The sequence below is a fragment of the Cibotium barometz genome, chromosome 18 (genome assembly GCF_041138505.1).
Source record: "Cibotium barometz isolate CiBa-2024 chromosome 18, ASM4113850v1, whole genome shotgun sequence".
Lineage (NCBI taxonomy): Eukaryota > Viridiplantae > Streptophyta > Polypodiopsida > Cyatheales > Cibotiaceae > Cibotium > Cibotium barometz.
In genome coordinates this window covers 30,260,946-30,278,634 of record NC_141063.1, presented here as the reverse complement: position 1 = coordinate 30,278,634, position 17,689 = coordinate 30,260,946, and the positions used below count along the sequence as shown (strand labels likewise).

Sequence of the window (17,689 nt, the reverse complement as noted above, 5' to 3'; positions counted from 1 at the left end):
AAAGCCAGATCATATGGCTAGGATGTTTTTGGCACAGATATTCAAACACCATGGCATGCCTAAATCTATTGTGGGGGATAGAGATCCTAGAACCACAAGTTTATTTTGGCGCGCATTGTTTGACAATATGGGTACAAAGCTGAACTTCTCATCAGCTTACCATCCACAGACAGATGGGCAAAGTGAAATAGCAAATTCAGCCGTCCTCGACTTGCTGAAATCTTATGTATCCGACCGCAAATCGGATTGGGAGAAGTATTTACCACTTGTGGAGTTTGCCTACAACAATACGGTACATACTTCTACAAGCAAGGCGCCCTTTGAGATTATCTATGGCAAGGTGGTACTACCACCCATCCTTCGTACAAAGGATGAGATTTTTGCAGCAGATGAGTATGTCAGAGACTTGGATACTGCATTTGCACAGGTACGGACAGCCATAGAGAGGTCTCAAACCAAGAATAAAAAGGCAGCTGATAAGCATAGAAGGGATGTACAATTCAAACAAGGTGATTGGGTCTTGCTGAAATTCGAAAAGGCACGCCTTCGGTAGAGGCCAGGAAAAGAGGGAAAGTATCCTAAACTTTCCAACAGGTACTATGGACCTTTTCAGATCTTGGAGAAGATCAATGATGTTGCATTTCGGCTTGTACTCCCAGATCATTGGAACATGCATAATGCTTTTCATGTGAGCCTATTGAGGCCTTATGTGGGACCGACACCGTTTGAGCCGGTTTTGGAAGACCCACCCGAGGTGGATGAGCTGGAAGAGATTCTTCAACCTGAACAGATTGTTTTTCACAAGGAACGAAAGCTTGCGGGAGGCAAACTTGTTCGTAGGTACCTTGTGAAGTTCAAGAATTATTCAGCTTTGGATGCAAAATGGATGGATGAGGCCTACTTCGAGGATTACCCAGATCTTTTGAAGGCCTATCTGGAGGCTTTTCAGTTGCGGTCAACTGATTAGAAGCCGGGGGGATGTCACAAATCCCTATATTCTAGGGACATGCGGATGCGTGTCAGGCCTAGAAACATGCGGATGCATGTATGTATTATACCTGGGCATGTGTATGGATCATATGAGTGGATGCATATGAGTCCAAGGACATGGCAGGACATTTGTGGACTTTCGGGCGGTGCCCGTGTGGATTCCGGCCATGCACACATGGTGTGTTATGATGGCAGGCGGAATATTTTCAAGTACAAGAATGATGATAGGTGGTTCTCCAAGTTTACATGTGCACTATGCATAAATGATGCATGCCATAACTTTATTTTACTTTGTGTGACATTGTCTTGCTGCCTGGACAATGCTTGTTATTTTGGCTTGTGAAGTCCGAGGGACCGGGGACGCCCGGGCACCTTGTGGACGCGTGTGTGCACACCTGTTTGGGCCTAAAACTGTGGGCTTATGGGTTTTGCAGGTGGTAAGTGCGTCCACACTCAATTTACAGCTTATTTCATTTACTACTAAAGTTTATTGGTTTGCAGGTCCACACTCATTAATAAGTGGCCGGACAACTTATAATGCGTTCGCATTTGGTTGGACCAAAATTAATGAAGTCCGGACAACTTATGGCCATTTCCCATTTGGTTGGACCTAAACTTATACAAACAGGACAAATGGAGCACTATGGGCTGGACACCTACCTGGACACCTTATGGGGGACACATGTCAGCCAGTTTGTGCACCCACCAAGCCCCTTAGGTGGCACTGGAGAAAGGCGCCTCCCTCAAGAGGCCTTTTGGGCTGTTTTATTCATTATTCAACACATTGGAGAGCTGATTGAAGCTTTGGGAGTTGCTACAGGGCTGGTTGCTTGCTTCCCGGACTCACACAAGCTTGGATAATGATCCCCACACTCTTCTAAAGGGCTGGTTGGTAAATTTCAGACCTGTATTTTCTGGTTATTGCGAGTTTTGGGCTGGTTATAGGTGTCCAAAGTCAACTTGGACAATACAGGACAGCTCTAGGGACCTCCACAGGGCTATAGGACCCTTTACAGGTGGATTTCTCGCGATGGAAAGCTGCTGTTTTGGACTGGTTATTGCATAAAACAGGCCGGACAGCAATGGAATATGTGAGCATGGATGTGTCTCAAGGATTCCTGGTGTAACAGGTGTTTAGGGCAAGCATTGGGAACACTTGCTCGCGGAGAACACAGGTTTCTGGATCAGTTTCTCGCGTGGAAACAGGGCCTAAAGATCCATTTACATCCTGTGCAGGGCGGAGTACCTGTGAGGATTGTGATACTCTTGTGCAGGGCGGATGTACCTGTGAAGAGGCTTGTGTAGGGCGGATGTACCTACAGAATCTCTTGTTTGAGATGTATTCATACATGATGTATCTGGAAGAATCAGGTGCAGGCTGGTGGTGAATCCCCAGGCACCCATAATCTTGTACTTTGCAGACTCTTTTGGTAATATAACCTAAAGGGGGGGGGTCAGCCTATCATCGGCCCCTTTATGTGGTGTACTGTCATTTTCAGCTTTGTGGTTGTAATGCTAAAGTGTTAAGTGCTCAGAATCTTGTTCACATTTATACGATTCCAATACACGCGTCCGCCTCCCCGTTACAGTGTTACTCTCCTTGGAATGTGCACCTTCATCTAGGACACCATCGGTGTTTAGCATTGCTGAACTTGAAGACATATACATGCAAAACGCAAATAGAAGATGGAGAGAGACAGAGAAAGGCAGAGAGACAGAGAGACAGAGAGAGCTATATTTTCAATATATTCAATATAGTACAAAAAGGTGCAATCTTGGCAAGCCCTAGGCTGCCCATGAAAAGGTAGCAATACCTAGTCTAAGTCGTAGTCTATGACCACATCCCCAAAAGGAATGAGATCCCCAACAATGAGCTATGCAATGCCTTATATAGGCCTTGGAAGGACATGTGGACTGGCCGACCTGCTGTCGGCTAGGTCCTCTGACATAAAACAGTCTTTTGCTGTCCACTCCACCTGATAGATCGCCTATCTGGTGGCCAACAAGAACGCGGTCCATCCCACCGTCTTCCATGCCTTAACTAACTGCAAAAGCTCCTGAATGTAGTCTTTTTCTGTTGCCCTTCAGGGATTAGCCCTGGGATGAGCATGTCCATGTGCCTGCACACGACATCCCCTTCTACTAAACTTGATGACGGGATTCCAACTTCTCACCCTGGATGACTGTCATCATCTCTTGGTCTCCACATCCTGTCATCATTCCCTTCCTGGCAACCTTTTTATTGAAAACCATGCCTTGTCTCCAATTCTACTCCAAATCTGATGAAGATTTGTGCACCTGTTCCACTTTGTCCCCTTACCTTCTAGCCCTATCCCTGAACACTTTCTTTGGTCTTCTTTTCCTAAGTATTGAGTCTGGCACTCACTCCACCCCTTGGATGACCATCATCCCTTGGAACTGTTTCCTGAAAACCTTTCTTGGAATGCGCCAAGTGGCATTCGACTCATAGGGCTACCATTCCCCTGGGTCTCGTGGAACAACCAACCTCCTTGGAACTTCTTTCATGTCTTGTATTACTCTCCTTGGACTGTGCACCTTCATCTAGGACACCATCAGTGTTAAGCATTGTTGAACCTAAAGCTCTAATACCAATGTCACATGCGTGGAAGCTCTGTGTCTTCTTTCAGCCCTAAACACCTTTCGAGGAACAACTTGATGTAAAACGTGAACAGAAGATGGAGAGAAGAGAGAAAGATAGTTGTGTTTTCAATATATTCATAATGTGCAAAAAAGGGTACAATCTTGGCAAGCCCTAGGCGTTATCATCTTGACTCCAAAAAGTCCTAGTTGAAGACCACATCCCCAAAGCACACAACCCGGCTCCACTAATTTTGGCGGGTACAAGAAAAAGCACACGTAGCTACGGGGTGCTATCAAGACAGCCATCAGAAGGAGAGGCCGCATATATCCTTGCGTGTGTCAGTAGAGAGGAGGTGCACTTAAAGTGGCCTCCAAGGGTGTTTTGTTGGAGTTACAAGAGGGCACCAGCTTTTTTAAGCTATGCATGTGTTTTTTGGCATGTTAAGAGGGGCGTCCAGCTTCTTCTTTTTTCCAAGAAAAAGATCCTTCTATTAGTTACCAAGAGAAACAGCCATAATGGCTATGTACAAACTCAGCTCCACATGGGAAGCTAGAGTTAAGAAACATAAAGGGGAGGATGCTCTTCTCCTCCAGTTGGCCGCTCTAGGAGGAGAAGGCTATCTCACACAATGAGGGGAAAACCACAAGTGGTCTATGGTGCCAAGTGGGCTCACCACCACTGTCAGTGACCGTGACGCCAGATCCTCAAGCCAGATCCTCAAGAAGGCCCCCCGGCACTTCCACATGCGGTCTCAACCACCTTGAAGCCTCCCCCACTATCCACGGAGGGTATGAATGATATCGAGCCAGATGCTCCGTATGGACTCCGCTAGCGGGGTTAGGGTTGTCAAAATTTGTGCATCTCTATGTTTTGGGGCTTTACCATTTATCTAGTATTTTATTGGATTTTCTCCTATTTATTTGTCCAGGGCCAGTCGGCCAGCCCTAGAGGCAGTCTGCCAGTTTCCTACTGCACTATGTAAGGATCCCTTGCACATTGTTCAACACTCAGTTGCTGGCCATTCCCATTGTAAAGCTTTATTGCTGTTATAAAAGGTGATCTTGTCCAACTCTCTGAAATCTCCTTTGCACACTCTCATATGTTTACTGTTTATGCTTCCGCATGTGCTATCTCCTTCATGGTATCATACGCTTAGGTCCAGGCTGCTCCAAACTCTGCAAATCTGCCCACCTTTCCCTCCTTTGCTGTGCGTTTTCTCCATATCTCTCCTGGCTGCAGATCCGTGACAACAAGTGGCTGCATTTCCCACACATATATTTTGTAGAGATTCAGATTCAGACCAGATTTTGCGGATATTTAAATCAGTAGGTTTCTCACATCGATTTATTCTCCAGAGAAGATTCACTTTATACGCTGAAAGAGATTGCTAATTGTCACATGCATGCCCCGTGCCATGGCTAAACCTCTGCATGAACAACATTAATCCTTGATTAAGTCAACATTTAGCATCAGTAAGCATCAGAATCAGTAACATCGTCATCATCACCATCATTAGTATCACCAGCATCCAAAGCATTGAAGGGCATTGAAGACCTGTCAGCAGCCATCCAGACCCAGTCGGCAAGCAGCGAGGCCTCAAGACAGCACATGGCTAAGCCTTAGGCAATGGCCAGCACAGGGGACAGCATATAATAAGAAGCACAAGAATTTATTCAGCATATTTCATGAATATCATGTCCAAAGCTGGCCAACAGCTTTTGTTACTGGCTAACCTGCAACCTTCACACATATATAAGCATAAAGGCATAAATCCAATTGATTCAAGTCGTATTCATCATTCGGCATTGTAGTCAGCAGTAGAAGTCATGTAAGAGGCCAGAGGTCAACCCCTTTGGGGCTGACCAAGGGCCTGACCATGTACATACATTAAGCTACCTTTTTGTACAATATAAATACAAGAAAACCCTGACACCAAATCTCTCCTCTGTCTCATGTTTAAATCAGCATCTTGTTCTTGATTGGGCTTAGGGTTGTGGATAAGTACAGCAAGGCTTCCGCGCATGCAACATTGGTATCAGCTCAGCCCACTAAGCATAGTCCCAAGGAAGGTGCACAGTTTCAGCAAAAAGAATGCAGCAAGGTAGCGGATGGAGTGGTCTGCAAACAGGTGAAGCCAGAGAAAGCATTCTATGTGAGGGTATGTACGCAAAACCAATACATCATTAAGCTCTAAGATTAGTTCCAAAGGCCTAGCAACAAGCGTGATCAATTCTGGCAGGTGACCGACCGCTGTGTTAAGGGTAAGGGAAAGAAGACATGGGGACAGTAGTGGAATAGATGCTCAGTTCTTCAACAAGACTTGGAAGTGGAGATTAGGAGTGGAAGGTGTTCAAACAAAAATATCAGTCAGTTAAAGTCAAAGTCAGTCTAGGGAGGAAGGATGACAAAGTGTCCACCCCGTCATCAAGTTTAGCAAGAGGGAATGTCACATGCACGCCCATGCCATGGCTAAACCTCTGCATATGAACAGCATTAATCCTTGATTTAAGTCAGCTTTTAGCATTAGTATGCATCAGAATCAGTAGCATCATCATCATCATCACCATCATCAGTATCAACATCATCCAAAGCATTGAAGGGCATTGAAGACCTGTCGATATCCATCCAGACCCAATCGATTGGCAATAGGGCTTCAAGACAGTAGACGACTAAGCCTTAGGCAATGGCGAGCACAGGGGATAGCATATAAAAAGAAGCACAAGAATTTATTCAGCATATTTCATGAATATCATGTCCAAATCTGGCCGACAGCTTTTGTTACTGGCCGACCAGCAACCTTCACACTTATATAAGCATAAAGCCATAAATCAAGTTGATTCAAGTCATATTCATCATTCAGCATTGTAGTCAGCAATAGAAGTCATGTAAGAGGACAGAGGTCAACCCCTCCAGGGCTGACCAAGGGCTTGACCATGTACATACATTAAGCCACCTTTTTGTACAATATAAATACAAGAAAACCCTGACATCAAACTCTCCTCTGTCTCAATCATGTTTAAATCAGCATCTTGTTCTTAATCAAGCTTAGGGCTATGGATCAATACAACAAGGCTTCCACACATGCAAAACTAGCAACCTTAGAAAATATTTCAGAAGACTCACAAGCTAAGGAGTGATGGATTGTAAGACGTTGTGTGGTTGCTAAGTGATGGCCTCTACAACAACACCAACAGACACACAAGAAGAAAAAGAAAAGGGATCAGAACTGGGGGACATTGAAATCCCACCTCCAAGGGCACCAATCAACTCTGCTGCTATCCTCAACCCTCTAGCTGACACCACCGGACACCCATACACACTCTAAACCTCCCAATCTGACTGAGCTGACTCATCCAGCTGTCCTCTCAAGTGAGCATTGACCTCCAAAAGCTCTGATCATTCTCCTATATGCCTCAACTGACATCCAGCTAACCAAATTAGCTCCCAGCTGACTGCAAACTGCTTCCGAATGCTGATGCCAACACCAATCAAAAATGAGTCCTCCAGGTTCCTCTATTGTCCTCCAACATTAACTGACCTTAAAGCCACAACTCAAGACCTTCCTGGACACCTTGCTGACCCTCTGCTGACCTCTCTCTGACTGAACTTAACTCAAAACTACCTCAGCAGACTGACACAGAACCGCATGACTCAGTTGACTCAGGCTTCCTCTCCTCTCCATCCGCTCACACTTCTAAACCCTCAAAACACTCAAACCAAACCGAGATCCATCTCAATAGACACTCATCTGACAGCAGCTGACACACAGCTGACACTGGATTAACATTCAACCCACTAGCCCGTCTAATTGCTGACTGCTAACTCCTAGCATACCTCTGACAATCAGATCAAACTCACAAACACTTCTCCGAAGCCCAAACTGCCCAAACCAAGAACTCTACACCTCCAGCTGATCACAGCTGACCTTGACTGACTCTGAACCTTCTCTCATCTGATTTTGACTAAGTCTGAACTGACTCAGAATCAGTTCCCCAGTCATCAGACTAACACACATAGATGATCTATCACCATGAACTCAATCAAACACAATCAATCATCAGAACTATAACATCAAAACAAAGATCTTGCATCCATTCACAGTTGACACCAACCAAACTCTCAGATTTCTTCAGATAGACAAAAGCTCATCAATGTCTCAACAACCTTGAGACGTGGGCATAAACATAAGAGGAAAACACAACAAAGCTCAAGGATTTCCCTAAGGTAAACCCCGGTGACAACATTTTACAGTTTAATCTTCAGCAGCTACAGTGGAGGATGAATTGATCTGGGTCAAGTCTCTAACACAGGTGCTGCTCAAAGAGCCTAGGGGACACAACTCCTAGCCAAGTCTCCGTTCTTCAACTCTCTCTCTGCTCTAACACAATCAACCCCTTTCACACTGCGTTGTCTTTCTCTGCTATCTTGTAAAAAACTGCGGGAACTCTAGCCTGCCACCTTCAGAAAGAAAGTTGACCTGCAGGATCTCAATCAATTGCAATCTCAATCAATTGCGGTCGCTCTCACCTCTCAACTTGGAGTCTCTCTTGGCCAGAGACACCCACCACCTCTCCCTCTGCGAGTCCACTTCCTCCTATTGTGCCTCTTCAACTCGTCGCCCCCTTGCTTCCTTCCAGAACGTTGCGCAGCCCGCTTCCTTCGTTCTCCCACGTCCTTTCCTTTTTCATTTGCGCACCTGCTCTTATCCACTCGGCCAGGCGTCGCCTTTTGCCACCTGGATTCCTCTTCACACCTTCATATACACACTGCATCTATCTATACATTGTGTTTAGGATGGGCTTGAGATTCTCCTCACAACGTATGTGGAGTATATTCTAGTGGTATGGAACGCTAGGATGTATCTTGTTGGATGCCTAGTTCATGGAGTGAGTGCACTAGCCTATGATGTGGCAAATGTCCAATTCATTAGCCACACCTTTGAAATGGCAAATGTACAGTTTAAGAGCCATGCTTCTGACGAGGCAGATGTCCATGTTTTCAGCTTTTATGGCTAGTGGGGTTATACTAGTTTGACCCAATTCCAAAGAGAGTGTTGATGGTGGCGGATTTTGCTTGCATTCTGATTACCTTGACGCAAGTTTTTGGGTACTTCCGGCAATCATACTTCAACTAAGATAGGTTCCTACTCATGATGATTGTTCTTATTTTGTCATGCAGCAAAGAGGATACATCAATTCTGATGGAACATTGCACATGTTCAGCACCGAGAGATCATTTGATTGGTCACGATCTGCCTATGATAATACTGAATACGTTATCTCTGGTATGGTTGTCAACTCGAGAATTAGAACTTGAAAATGGAGTTCTAGGCGTAGCCCTAGAAAGAATTGACTTATTGTACAGCCAATTCCACAGTTGTGCATGTTGGGGTAAAGGCATTATGCCCACCCTTATAGTGTGTACAAGCCCATAAGTTTTATAGTACATAGTACACTTAGTACATTAAAAGTACTAAGTGCACTATGTGCACTAGAGCAAATATACATGTGTGATAGAGGAGTCACACACTCATACTTTGTGAGAGTTGACTTATCCCCACGTCTCTCTCTCTCTCTCTCTCTCTCCCTTCTTCTCTGTGTGTGTCTCCCACATGAAACCCTAACTGTTTCAGCTGAGCTTCTTTAGCTCCTTCAACTGGTATCAGAGCTTGATCACCTCCCTCTTCTCACAGTCCCCTGTTGATTACTCTACTGGTCGCTTCCTACTGGCCGTACCATCTGCACGTGATCACCCTGCTGTTGGTCGCACTGTCTATTGTGCGCATGCTGGTCTTACTTAGCTGGTCGAAGAGCCCTGTCTATTGCTGGTCATACTGCTCAGCCACGCTGCCCAACCAGGCAGCCAACAGCTACTGCTCAACTAGGCGCACCACAACGCAGTAGCAGCATCATAGCGCAGCCAGCTCCCAGCCTGCACAGCAACAGCTCTCAGCTCGCAGCACCAAGTCCAGCAGCAGCTCCCTTCAACAGCCGTACAGCACACAGCAGCATCCGTACCTGCACAGCAGCAGCAGCAGCATCAGCACACGAGTCAGCAAATACGACGCCCCCCTTCCTGCAACAGAAATCAAGAAATTCAGTCTGCAAATCACAAGAAATCAGAAATTTCAGAGGTATTTGCTTCAATTTTGGGATTTGCATGTCCATTATCATCAATTGAGCAGGTACAGGTCCTAATGGCTCAGATTTGAGCACAATTGGCAACATTGGGTGACATTGGTCACATTCCGGGTCAATTGGCAGGAAATTGGGTAATAACATTTGGAGGTTTTTTTGATGTAATTGTGCCATTGGGCATTCATACATGCTGAATGATGTGAGCAATCTCACATTCGGGGCTAAATTGCAAGAAATTGGACAGCGAATCAAAGGGCTTTTGTGCCAATTGGGTTGATTTGCATGCAGGCACTAGCATTTGATGCTTTGGGCAATGTGTTGATGCCTGTCAAGCACTCAATGTGCCAGTAAATCAAGGGGCTTTTATGTATTGGATGTATATGTGGCCAGGGGGAAGCATTGTGAAGACTCTGGATGCCTTCATGTGCATTAATGTACCATTCATGATCAGAAATTGATCTTGAATCAAGGGGCTTTTCAAGATTTTGTGCTTGTTGAGCTTGGCAAAGCAGCAGGGAAGACTTTTATGCCTTGAACCCTCAGTAATCCACTTGCAGTCAAGGAGGGGCTTTTGCCCAATTTCTCCCCGGGACTGTTGTATGCAGTGGTGGGGACTGTCAAGGTCTGATTTTTTTTTCACTCATTTGGACAGCCAGGAGAGCATTTATTGCTACTGTACTTGCTGGTACAGATTTGGTACAACTTTGTACAAGTTTTGGCATGGCTGTACATTGATTTGAGTGAGGAAAAGGCTCATTTTCAGCTGCTGTACTTGCCGGTACAGATTTGGTACATCATTGGTGAGCACTTAGTACTGTCGTACAGTATTTTGGAAGGGAACAGAGCACATCTAAGGTGCTGTCATAAATCTGCAGCAACCAGATTTTGGTGATTTTATCACGTTCAGTGGGAGGAGAATTGCATTCGTGCTTCCGCAGTGGGAGATAAACTTTGGGAGAACAACTGTGAGCACTTTGTGTGCTTTGGTGCAGTGTTTGCACATCTTGCAGGGAGTCAGGCATTGACTGTGTCAAAGGTTGCATATTGCTATGGCAACCACAGGTGAGAGCTCTTCATTGCTTCACATCAAGAAGCTCGAAGGCTCACATAATTATGACATTTGGCAAACCCAGTGCTATAATGTGTTGCTCCAGAAGAAGTAGCACAAGCCCATCAAAGAAAGGGGTGTAATGCCCGCTTCTCTTACTGCTGAAGAATGGGAAGATATGGATGAGCTGGCAAGATCCACCATCATGTTGTCTGTGTCAGACTCTTTACTTTTCAGCATACGTGAAGAGAAGACAGCTTGGGGAATGTGGCAAAGATTGCAGGACTTGTATGCCCAGCAAAGTGCCTCAAGCAAAGTGTATTGGTTGAAGAAACTCATAGGTCTTCAAATGAAGGTAGGGGCGTCTATGACAGCCCATCTAAATGAGTTTAATGGTGTTGTCAGCCAGGTCATCAATCAAAAGTGGGCAATGGACGATGAGTTCAAAGCCACCTTTCTCTTATGCACTTTGCCAGAGAGTTGGGACACATTCAGGACAGCCACTAGCAATTCAAATGCTATGCTGTCATATGCAGATGTGGAGGGTGCTCTCCTTCAAGAGGAGATGAACAGGAAGAACAACTATGTTGGAAAGTCCAATGCAATGAATGCACGTGGGAGATCCCAGCAAAGGGGTAAAAGCCAAGAACGGGGAAGGAGCAAGTCCCGCTCCAAAAAGGACTTGGAATGCCATTATTGTGGCAAGAAGGGACATTTCAAAAAGCAATGCTACAAATGGAAGAATGATCAAAAGGAAAAGGGCAAAGACAAAGACAAAGACAAAGATGAAGCCAAAGGGCAAAAGTGGAGTCAAGATTGAAGAAGTCAATGTGTCACATGCAGGTGACAGTGAGGATGAAGTCCTATTCATGTCTTCACTTGATGCCCATTCACTCCATGCAGGAGATGGTCATGGTATGCACTCATGGATCATTGATTCAGGTGCCTCCTTTCATGTCACAGGTTGCAGAGACTTGTTTGTCAGGTATACTGCTGGCAATGAAGGAGTAGTTTATTTGGGTGACAACCATGCATGCCAGATTCTTGGCAAAGGTGATGTGAGGCTTGTGTTTTCAGATGGCTCACAGCTTATGCTCCATGATGTCAGGCATGTGCCTGAGATCAAGAAGAATCTACTTTCTACTGGACAGCTTGATGATGCTGGTTATGTTACCACATTTGGTAGTGGAAAGTGGAAGATTAGTAAGGGCTCACTGGTTGTTGCCAGAGGCTCTAAGGTGGACACTCTTTACTTCATGCATGCTGGTGTTTGTCACCATGCTAATGTAAATGCAACCGAGCTGCCGGAAATCTCTATGTGGCATAGCCGGTTGAGACACATGAGTGTCAAAGGAATGGAGCAATTGTCTCGTTTTGGTTACTTGCCTTCTCTAAAGTTCTCAAGTTTTCAGTTTTGTGAGCATTGTATATATGGCAGGCAACTCCAGTGCCCCCACAAGAAAGCTCTTGGACAGAAAGATGCTCAGTTAGAGCTTGTGCATACAGATGTATGTGAGATGCCTCAGCTTTCTTTGGGAGGGGCAAAATATATTGTCTTTTATTGATGATGCCACACGCAAGGTGTGGGTTTATCCTCTTCGATTGAAGAGTGATACATTCTCAGTGTTTGAGAAGTTTGTTGCTCATGTTGAGAATCAAACTGGCAAAACACTGAAGGCTTTGCGTTCCGACAATGGTGGAGAGTATATGTCCAAACAGTTTCAGGACTTTTGTGATGCTAAAGGCATCAAGAGGGAGCGCTCTGCTCCTTATGATCCTCCACAAAACGGGACAGCAGAGAGGATGAACAGGACCATTCAGGAGAAGGTCCGTTCTATGTTGTCACATGCTGCGTTACCTCATGGTTTTTGGGCTGAAGCTGTTATGACAGCCGTTCATCTTATAAACAGGTCACCTAACACGAGGCTTGGTGGGAAAGTGCCAAAGGAAGTATGGACAGGGAAGCCTACGTCCTACAAGCACTTGAGAAAGTTTGGTTGCGTTGCGTACGTGCACATACGCAGGGAAATACGCACCAAACTTGATCCTAAGTCTCACAAATGCATATTCCTAGGATATGGTGACAGAGGTGAAATGGGGTATAGACTTTGGGATCTAGTGAATAGAAAGATTATACGCAGCAATGATGTCATTTTTTATGAAACATGCATGTATAAGGAGCCTGCAAGGCAACACGAGCCTGGCAGAGTCATCTTTGATGATGATGGACATCATGGACAATAACCAAGGGCTGTAAATCAGCCATTACAGCAACAAAACCAGCCCTTAAATGGTGCTGAAAATGGTCCAAATGGACAGCCAGAGATGGCGGATATCCCACAGTTAGAGGAGATACCGGGCATGATGTTTCAACCTTATGGCATGGAACAGGAGCCACCAATAGGTGATATGCAGGCTGGACAGCAACCTGCAAATGATGATCATTGGGTACGGAGGTCCACAAGACCCTCCAGACCCCCTGACAGGTTTGTTCCAGGGGTTGACTACTTGATGCTCACTGACTGTGGGGAGCCCTCTTGTTATAAGGAGGCAAAGAGTTTGCCTCCAGAGCGGTTTGCTCATTGCAGACACTTGATGGGCATTGGATGAGGCCAGTTTCAGCCTTGATATGGCCTTGTATATTATCATGTACATGCTGATTTTTTCTTTTCCTTCCTACAAGTTTAACACATCATTCGACAACGATTTCTAGATAGCCTCTTCCAAGCTTGGGTCATTCTCCAACAAGCCCTCTATCAAGCCCTCTCCACCATCAATGAGGAGCACATTCAACAACCCCTGGTTTGAAACACCCTCATCTGTCACTCTCCACAATCAATGAGGAGCGCCTTCAACAACCCCTAGTTTGAAACACCGTCGTCCACCTCCCTTCCGGCCACTACCTTGGATCCCACACTGTACTAAAGCCCAACAAATTCTATAAGATCCTGGCTCCACATTAGGCAACTTCCTCCCCCCACCCAAGCAGAGCAACTTCCAAATCTCAAAGGGAAGAGGAATCTTATCCTCGACCATCCCCTGGAGTGGCAGAACCCCCCTAGCCTCGTCACACACACACACACACACACACACCCCCAAAAAAAAAAAGCTTCCCCTTCTTCAAGTACTCTGCCCGGCTGCTGAGACAGGGGATCCAGCTGCACAAGATTGATGGCACTCCTTCGGCTGCCCAACATTGGTAAGCCCCTGGCATCTCCCCCCTCTTTCTGTCCAACTTCTAGAAGAGGCTCTGGGACAGTTTTCATCCAAGGAAGATCACACTCTTCCCATGGCTAGTTGTCCACGGGTGGCTAGTGCAGGGCACCTTGCTCTGCATTGCTGGTCACCCCATCTTGTGTGGTGCTCCACAAGTCTTGGCCTCATTGCATCATTGCCTTTGGATTGCCCGTGGGGAAACTGCCAGCAAGTCTGGTGGGGGATTCTACACCCGTTCACTTCGGACTTGGGGACCTTTCCGGTGAGACCATCGCATGGACCCCAGAGGCGAGCTTGGCACTCCTCTACAAGAACGATGGAGAGGATCTTTGCTTCAGCTCACTCATCTCAAGATCTACGCTACTACCGCCAGGTCAACGATGGACGGAGCCCCCTTATTCTACATTGAACACTTACCCCACCTTGTGTGGTGCTCCACAAGTCTTGGCCTCATTGCATCATTGCCTTTGGATTGCCCGTGGGGAAACTGCCAGCAAGTCTGGTGGGGGATTCTACACCCGTTCACTTCGGACTTGGGGACCTTTCCGGTGAGACCATCGCATGGACCCCAGAGGTGAGCTTGGCACTCCTCTACAAGAACGATGGAGAGGACCTTGGCACTCCTCTACGCTACTACCGCCAGGTCAACGATGGACGGAGCCCCCTTATTCTACATTGAACACTCACCTTCTTGGAGAAATGTAATCTGCTCGCAAGCAGACACTCTCTTTTTTTCTAATAATAAAAGGATCTTTACTCGGAGGGAAAAGAAAGGCTACCCTAACATAGTCTCATCAGCAGTGACCATAACCTTGATAGCAAAGGAACCACACATTCTTTCTAGCGATCAGCAAAACAACAATTTGCATGATCAAGGGCACCAAAAGTTCAAAACCTTCTGCAGCTTGCAAAAAGCACCAACATGTGCACTAACTAGTACACTGTCCTCCATCTTCTTGTATCCAGCCACCATATTCCACTAGATGAGCTCAAAAATCATTGTTAAGATCATAAATAATCCTTGATATGAAGACATGCCATGACCTTGAGCTTTTTTTTAACAACAAAAGCATTGCAAACCTACCACATAACTTCTTGAGCCTTGTGGAAAGTTGATTATTGTGATTCTTAAAGAAATTGTTACCAACAATCCACTCTGCTTGTCGCAGCTCCAATCCTTCAGATTATGTACTCAAGCACAACAAATTGAGTTCTCCTTATTCATGTGCTTTATCCATTGGCTCTCCAACCCAAAGTTCTAGTACATCTCAACCAAAACAAAGCCATCTTCTGTATTCTTTTAGTAAACAGATAGTAAGGAATAGTTGAGAGTACTTACAGTTTTATCTAGATATGTCTTTATGTACGTGTTCTTCTCGATCAGCTCTCCATTCTTCTGTTCAACAACTTCCAACAGTTCCCTCCTTGCCTTCCGCACTTCATTAAGTTCACATGAAAAGCGTTCCCTATCACTGTCTTGCTTCATCTACATCAAAAAGAACCCCCACACAAACAAACATGAGCAAGTAGAAGAAGATAGTAAAATTTACGAGACAGTAAAGCATAGCATACAAGAATGTGTACTTATAAGCTTATTTTTTGTACATTAGCTAAATAGTGCGTGTGGATAGGTGTGAACAATGGGCCTTCAATCTGAACCAATATCATCACAACACGCAAACGCCATACAACAATGTCAAGATTGGCTTTTCTTGTACCGTCCTTTAAACATGAAAATTCAACATGAAAACCCCACCATGACGCAACTATGGCATTAATCCCTGAGGGCTGATCTTGCTGTTCCTCTTGATTGGTCACATCCCTTTACTTGGTGAGAGGGGAGCTCTATTTATAGAGCTCAAAAAAGAGCACCTACTTGCATTACTTTGCCTTATTTGCATTTATTGCATTTTCATTTTCCTTTCTAAGTGCCTTACCTCAAACTTTCATCAGCCTCTTCATCCCTTTATAGATCCATTAGTGCTAACTACTAGACCTAATGCATCTTGAGTGTTGGATTTATGCATGTGACGGTAGATTTACAGAAGAAAACCCCAGCCCTTCTAAAACCCATCAAAAAATGGCTTGTCCCCATGCGTAAAATTACCCTATTACCCTTCTTTCTTTCCCCGAGAACAAAAATAGGTCCTCTATCAACGCCCCAGCACTCCATGTGTGGACCTTACAAGGGGTAGGGGGGGCCATTTCTACCTACTGCCCTCCATGCAATATAGAGTTTATATTTTTTTTTATGCACTCTTCAAGGAAGTAACAATGAAAGATGAGATGGGATAAGATCACATGCGGTAAAAGGCTACAACTAAGTTTGCAGAGAAAGTTGGAGCACTCCAGGTGCATTTTGGTGCTTAAAAGTTGATAAGTACACTAGTTGCAACAACAAAATATGCTTGCTAGGCTGGCAGAGCCATGGTCTTGCTCTATGTAAGAGGCAAGACGGAGGCTGTTCCTACCAGCTAGGAAAAAGCTATAAAGGCCCCGAGCAGTTCCACATCTCCAGCTTCCAATTGAGCAACAGGTGTCGTGCCAAAAGCTTTGAATAGAAAATGCTTGCCACCCCTACATGCTTCAACACAGTAAACTATGGAGAATTCCTCCCATAGGCTTCAGCTCTTAATTTCAGGACCTACCATGTTCATGAATCATTATCATCATTACATCATCATGGTACTGATGATAATAATTGTAGTAATAAAAACAGTTCATTTTTTTGAAATGTCACAGGAAGAAATCAAGGTTAAAACCTACCGATTCAAGCTCGAATTTATGTACTTGCGCTTGAGCCTGGGCAAGCTCTGCTGTTCGGCGCTCGAGGGTGTTTTCAAGTTGCGTTATCTGGTTCTCCATGTGCTTGAACTGCGAGGACATGGCCAGGAACTTCTGCTCGATGACAGCGCCACGCTGCTCGGCGGTGATGACTGCAGCATCGGCACGGGCTTTGTGCGCCTCCAGTTGCTGCAGAAGATCGCGTATGTGACTATCTGCACGCTCTACGACTAGCGCCATGTCAGCCCCCGCCGCCTGGAGCTCGGCAACGGAGATGAAGAGTGGCATGGCCTCCTCCTCTACAGGCTCGTACGAGAATGTCCTTGCGGGTGTGTTAGGAATTGTCGCGAGGTTTCTCTCAGAAAAGGTTGATGGCTACAGCAAGCTATGGCGAAGCAGAGGGTCACGCTGCACTAAGGAAAACTTTGGTGCAATAATATATATCGCTCAAATATATCTGGTTATGGTAAATGACCCAAATATATATATATGCCCCCCCAAACGTTTTTTTCTACTTCTTACTATATATATATATATATATATAATATATAAAAGGAGAAGTGATGTTGATTTTTCTTACAGCCACGTGGAGAGTTTTTTAGGCATCTTTTCTTTCAACTCTACTAGCCTTGAGGGGCTCTCTCTCTCTCTCTCTCTCTCTCTCTCTCTCTCTCTCTGTCTTCTCCACGTGAGCCTCATGCAAATGGAGTGATAAGGTAAAAATCAAGTGATTAAAGACTACTGTCTAAAAGTGCCAGCCTCTTTTCCCCCTCATAGCAATGAGACAACTAGATGTTTGGGTGCCCTTTACACATCCCCTCTCTCTCTCTCTCTCTCTCTCTCTCTCTCTCTCTCTTCATTACATTCAAATGTGATTTCAAATGCAAATGAAGGTTGCTGCCTAGCAATGCC

The 17,689-nt window shown here is 45.3% G+C and overlaps 1 protein-coding gene across 8 annotated transcripts in view; it reads right to left on the bottom strand.

Annotated features, from left to right (window-relative positions):
- The window catches only part of NUA (nuclear pore anchor), a 124,538-nt gene extending 107,303 nt beyond the window's left edge, over positions 1-17,235 (bottom strand). For 5 of the 8 annotated variants that reach the window (XM_086812439.1, XM_086812441.1, XM_086812442.1 and 2 more), the window contains exons 1-2: positions 16,760-17,235; positions 15,333-15,479 (exon numbers count right to left, since the gene is read on the bottom strand). In XM_086812439.1, the coding sequence (XP_086668565.1) occupies positions 15,333-15,479; positions 16,760-17,065 (453 nt within the window). In that variant the 5' untranslated portion in view covers positions 17,066-17,235. The remainder of the gene's footprint in view (positions 1-15,332; positions 15,480-16,759) is intronic. The other 3 variants (XM_086812437.1, XM_086812438.1, XM_086812445.1) reach the window with 1 other exon arrangement.
- Positions 17,236-17,689: the final 454 nt, after the last annotated feature.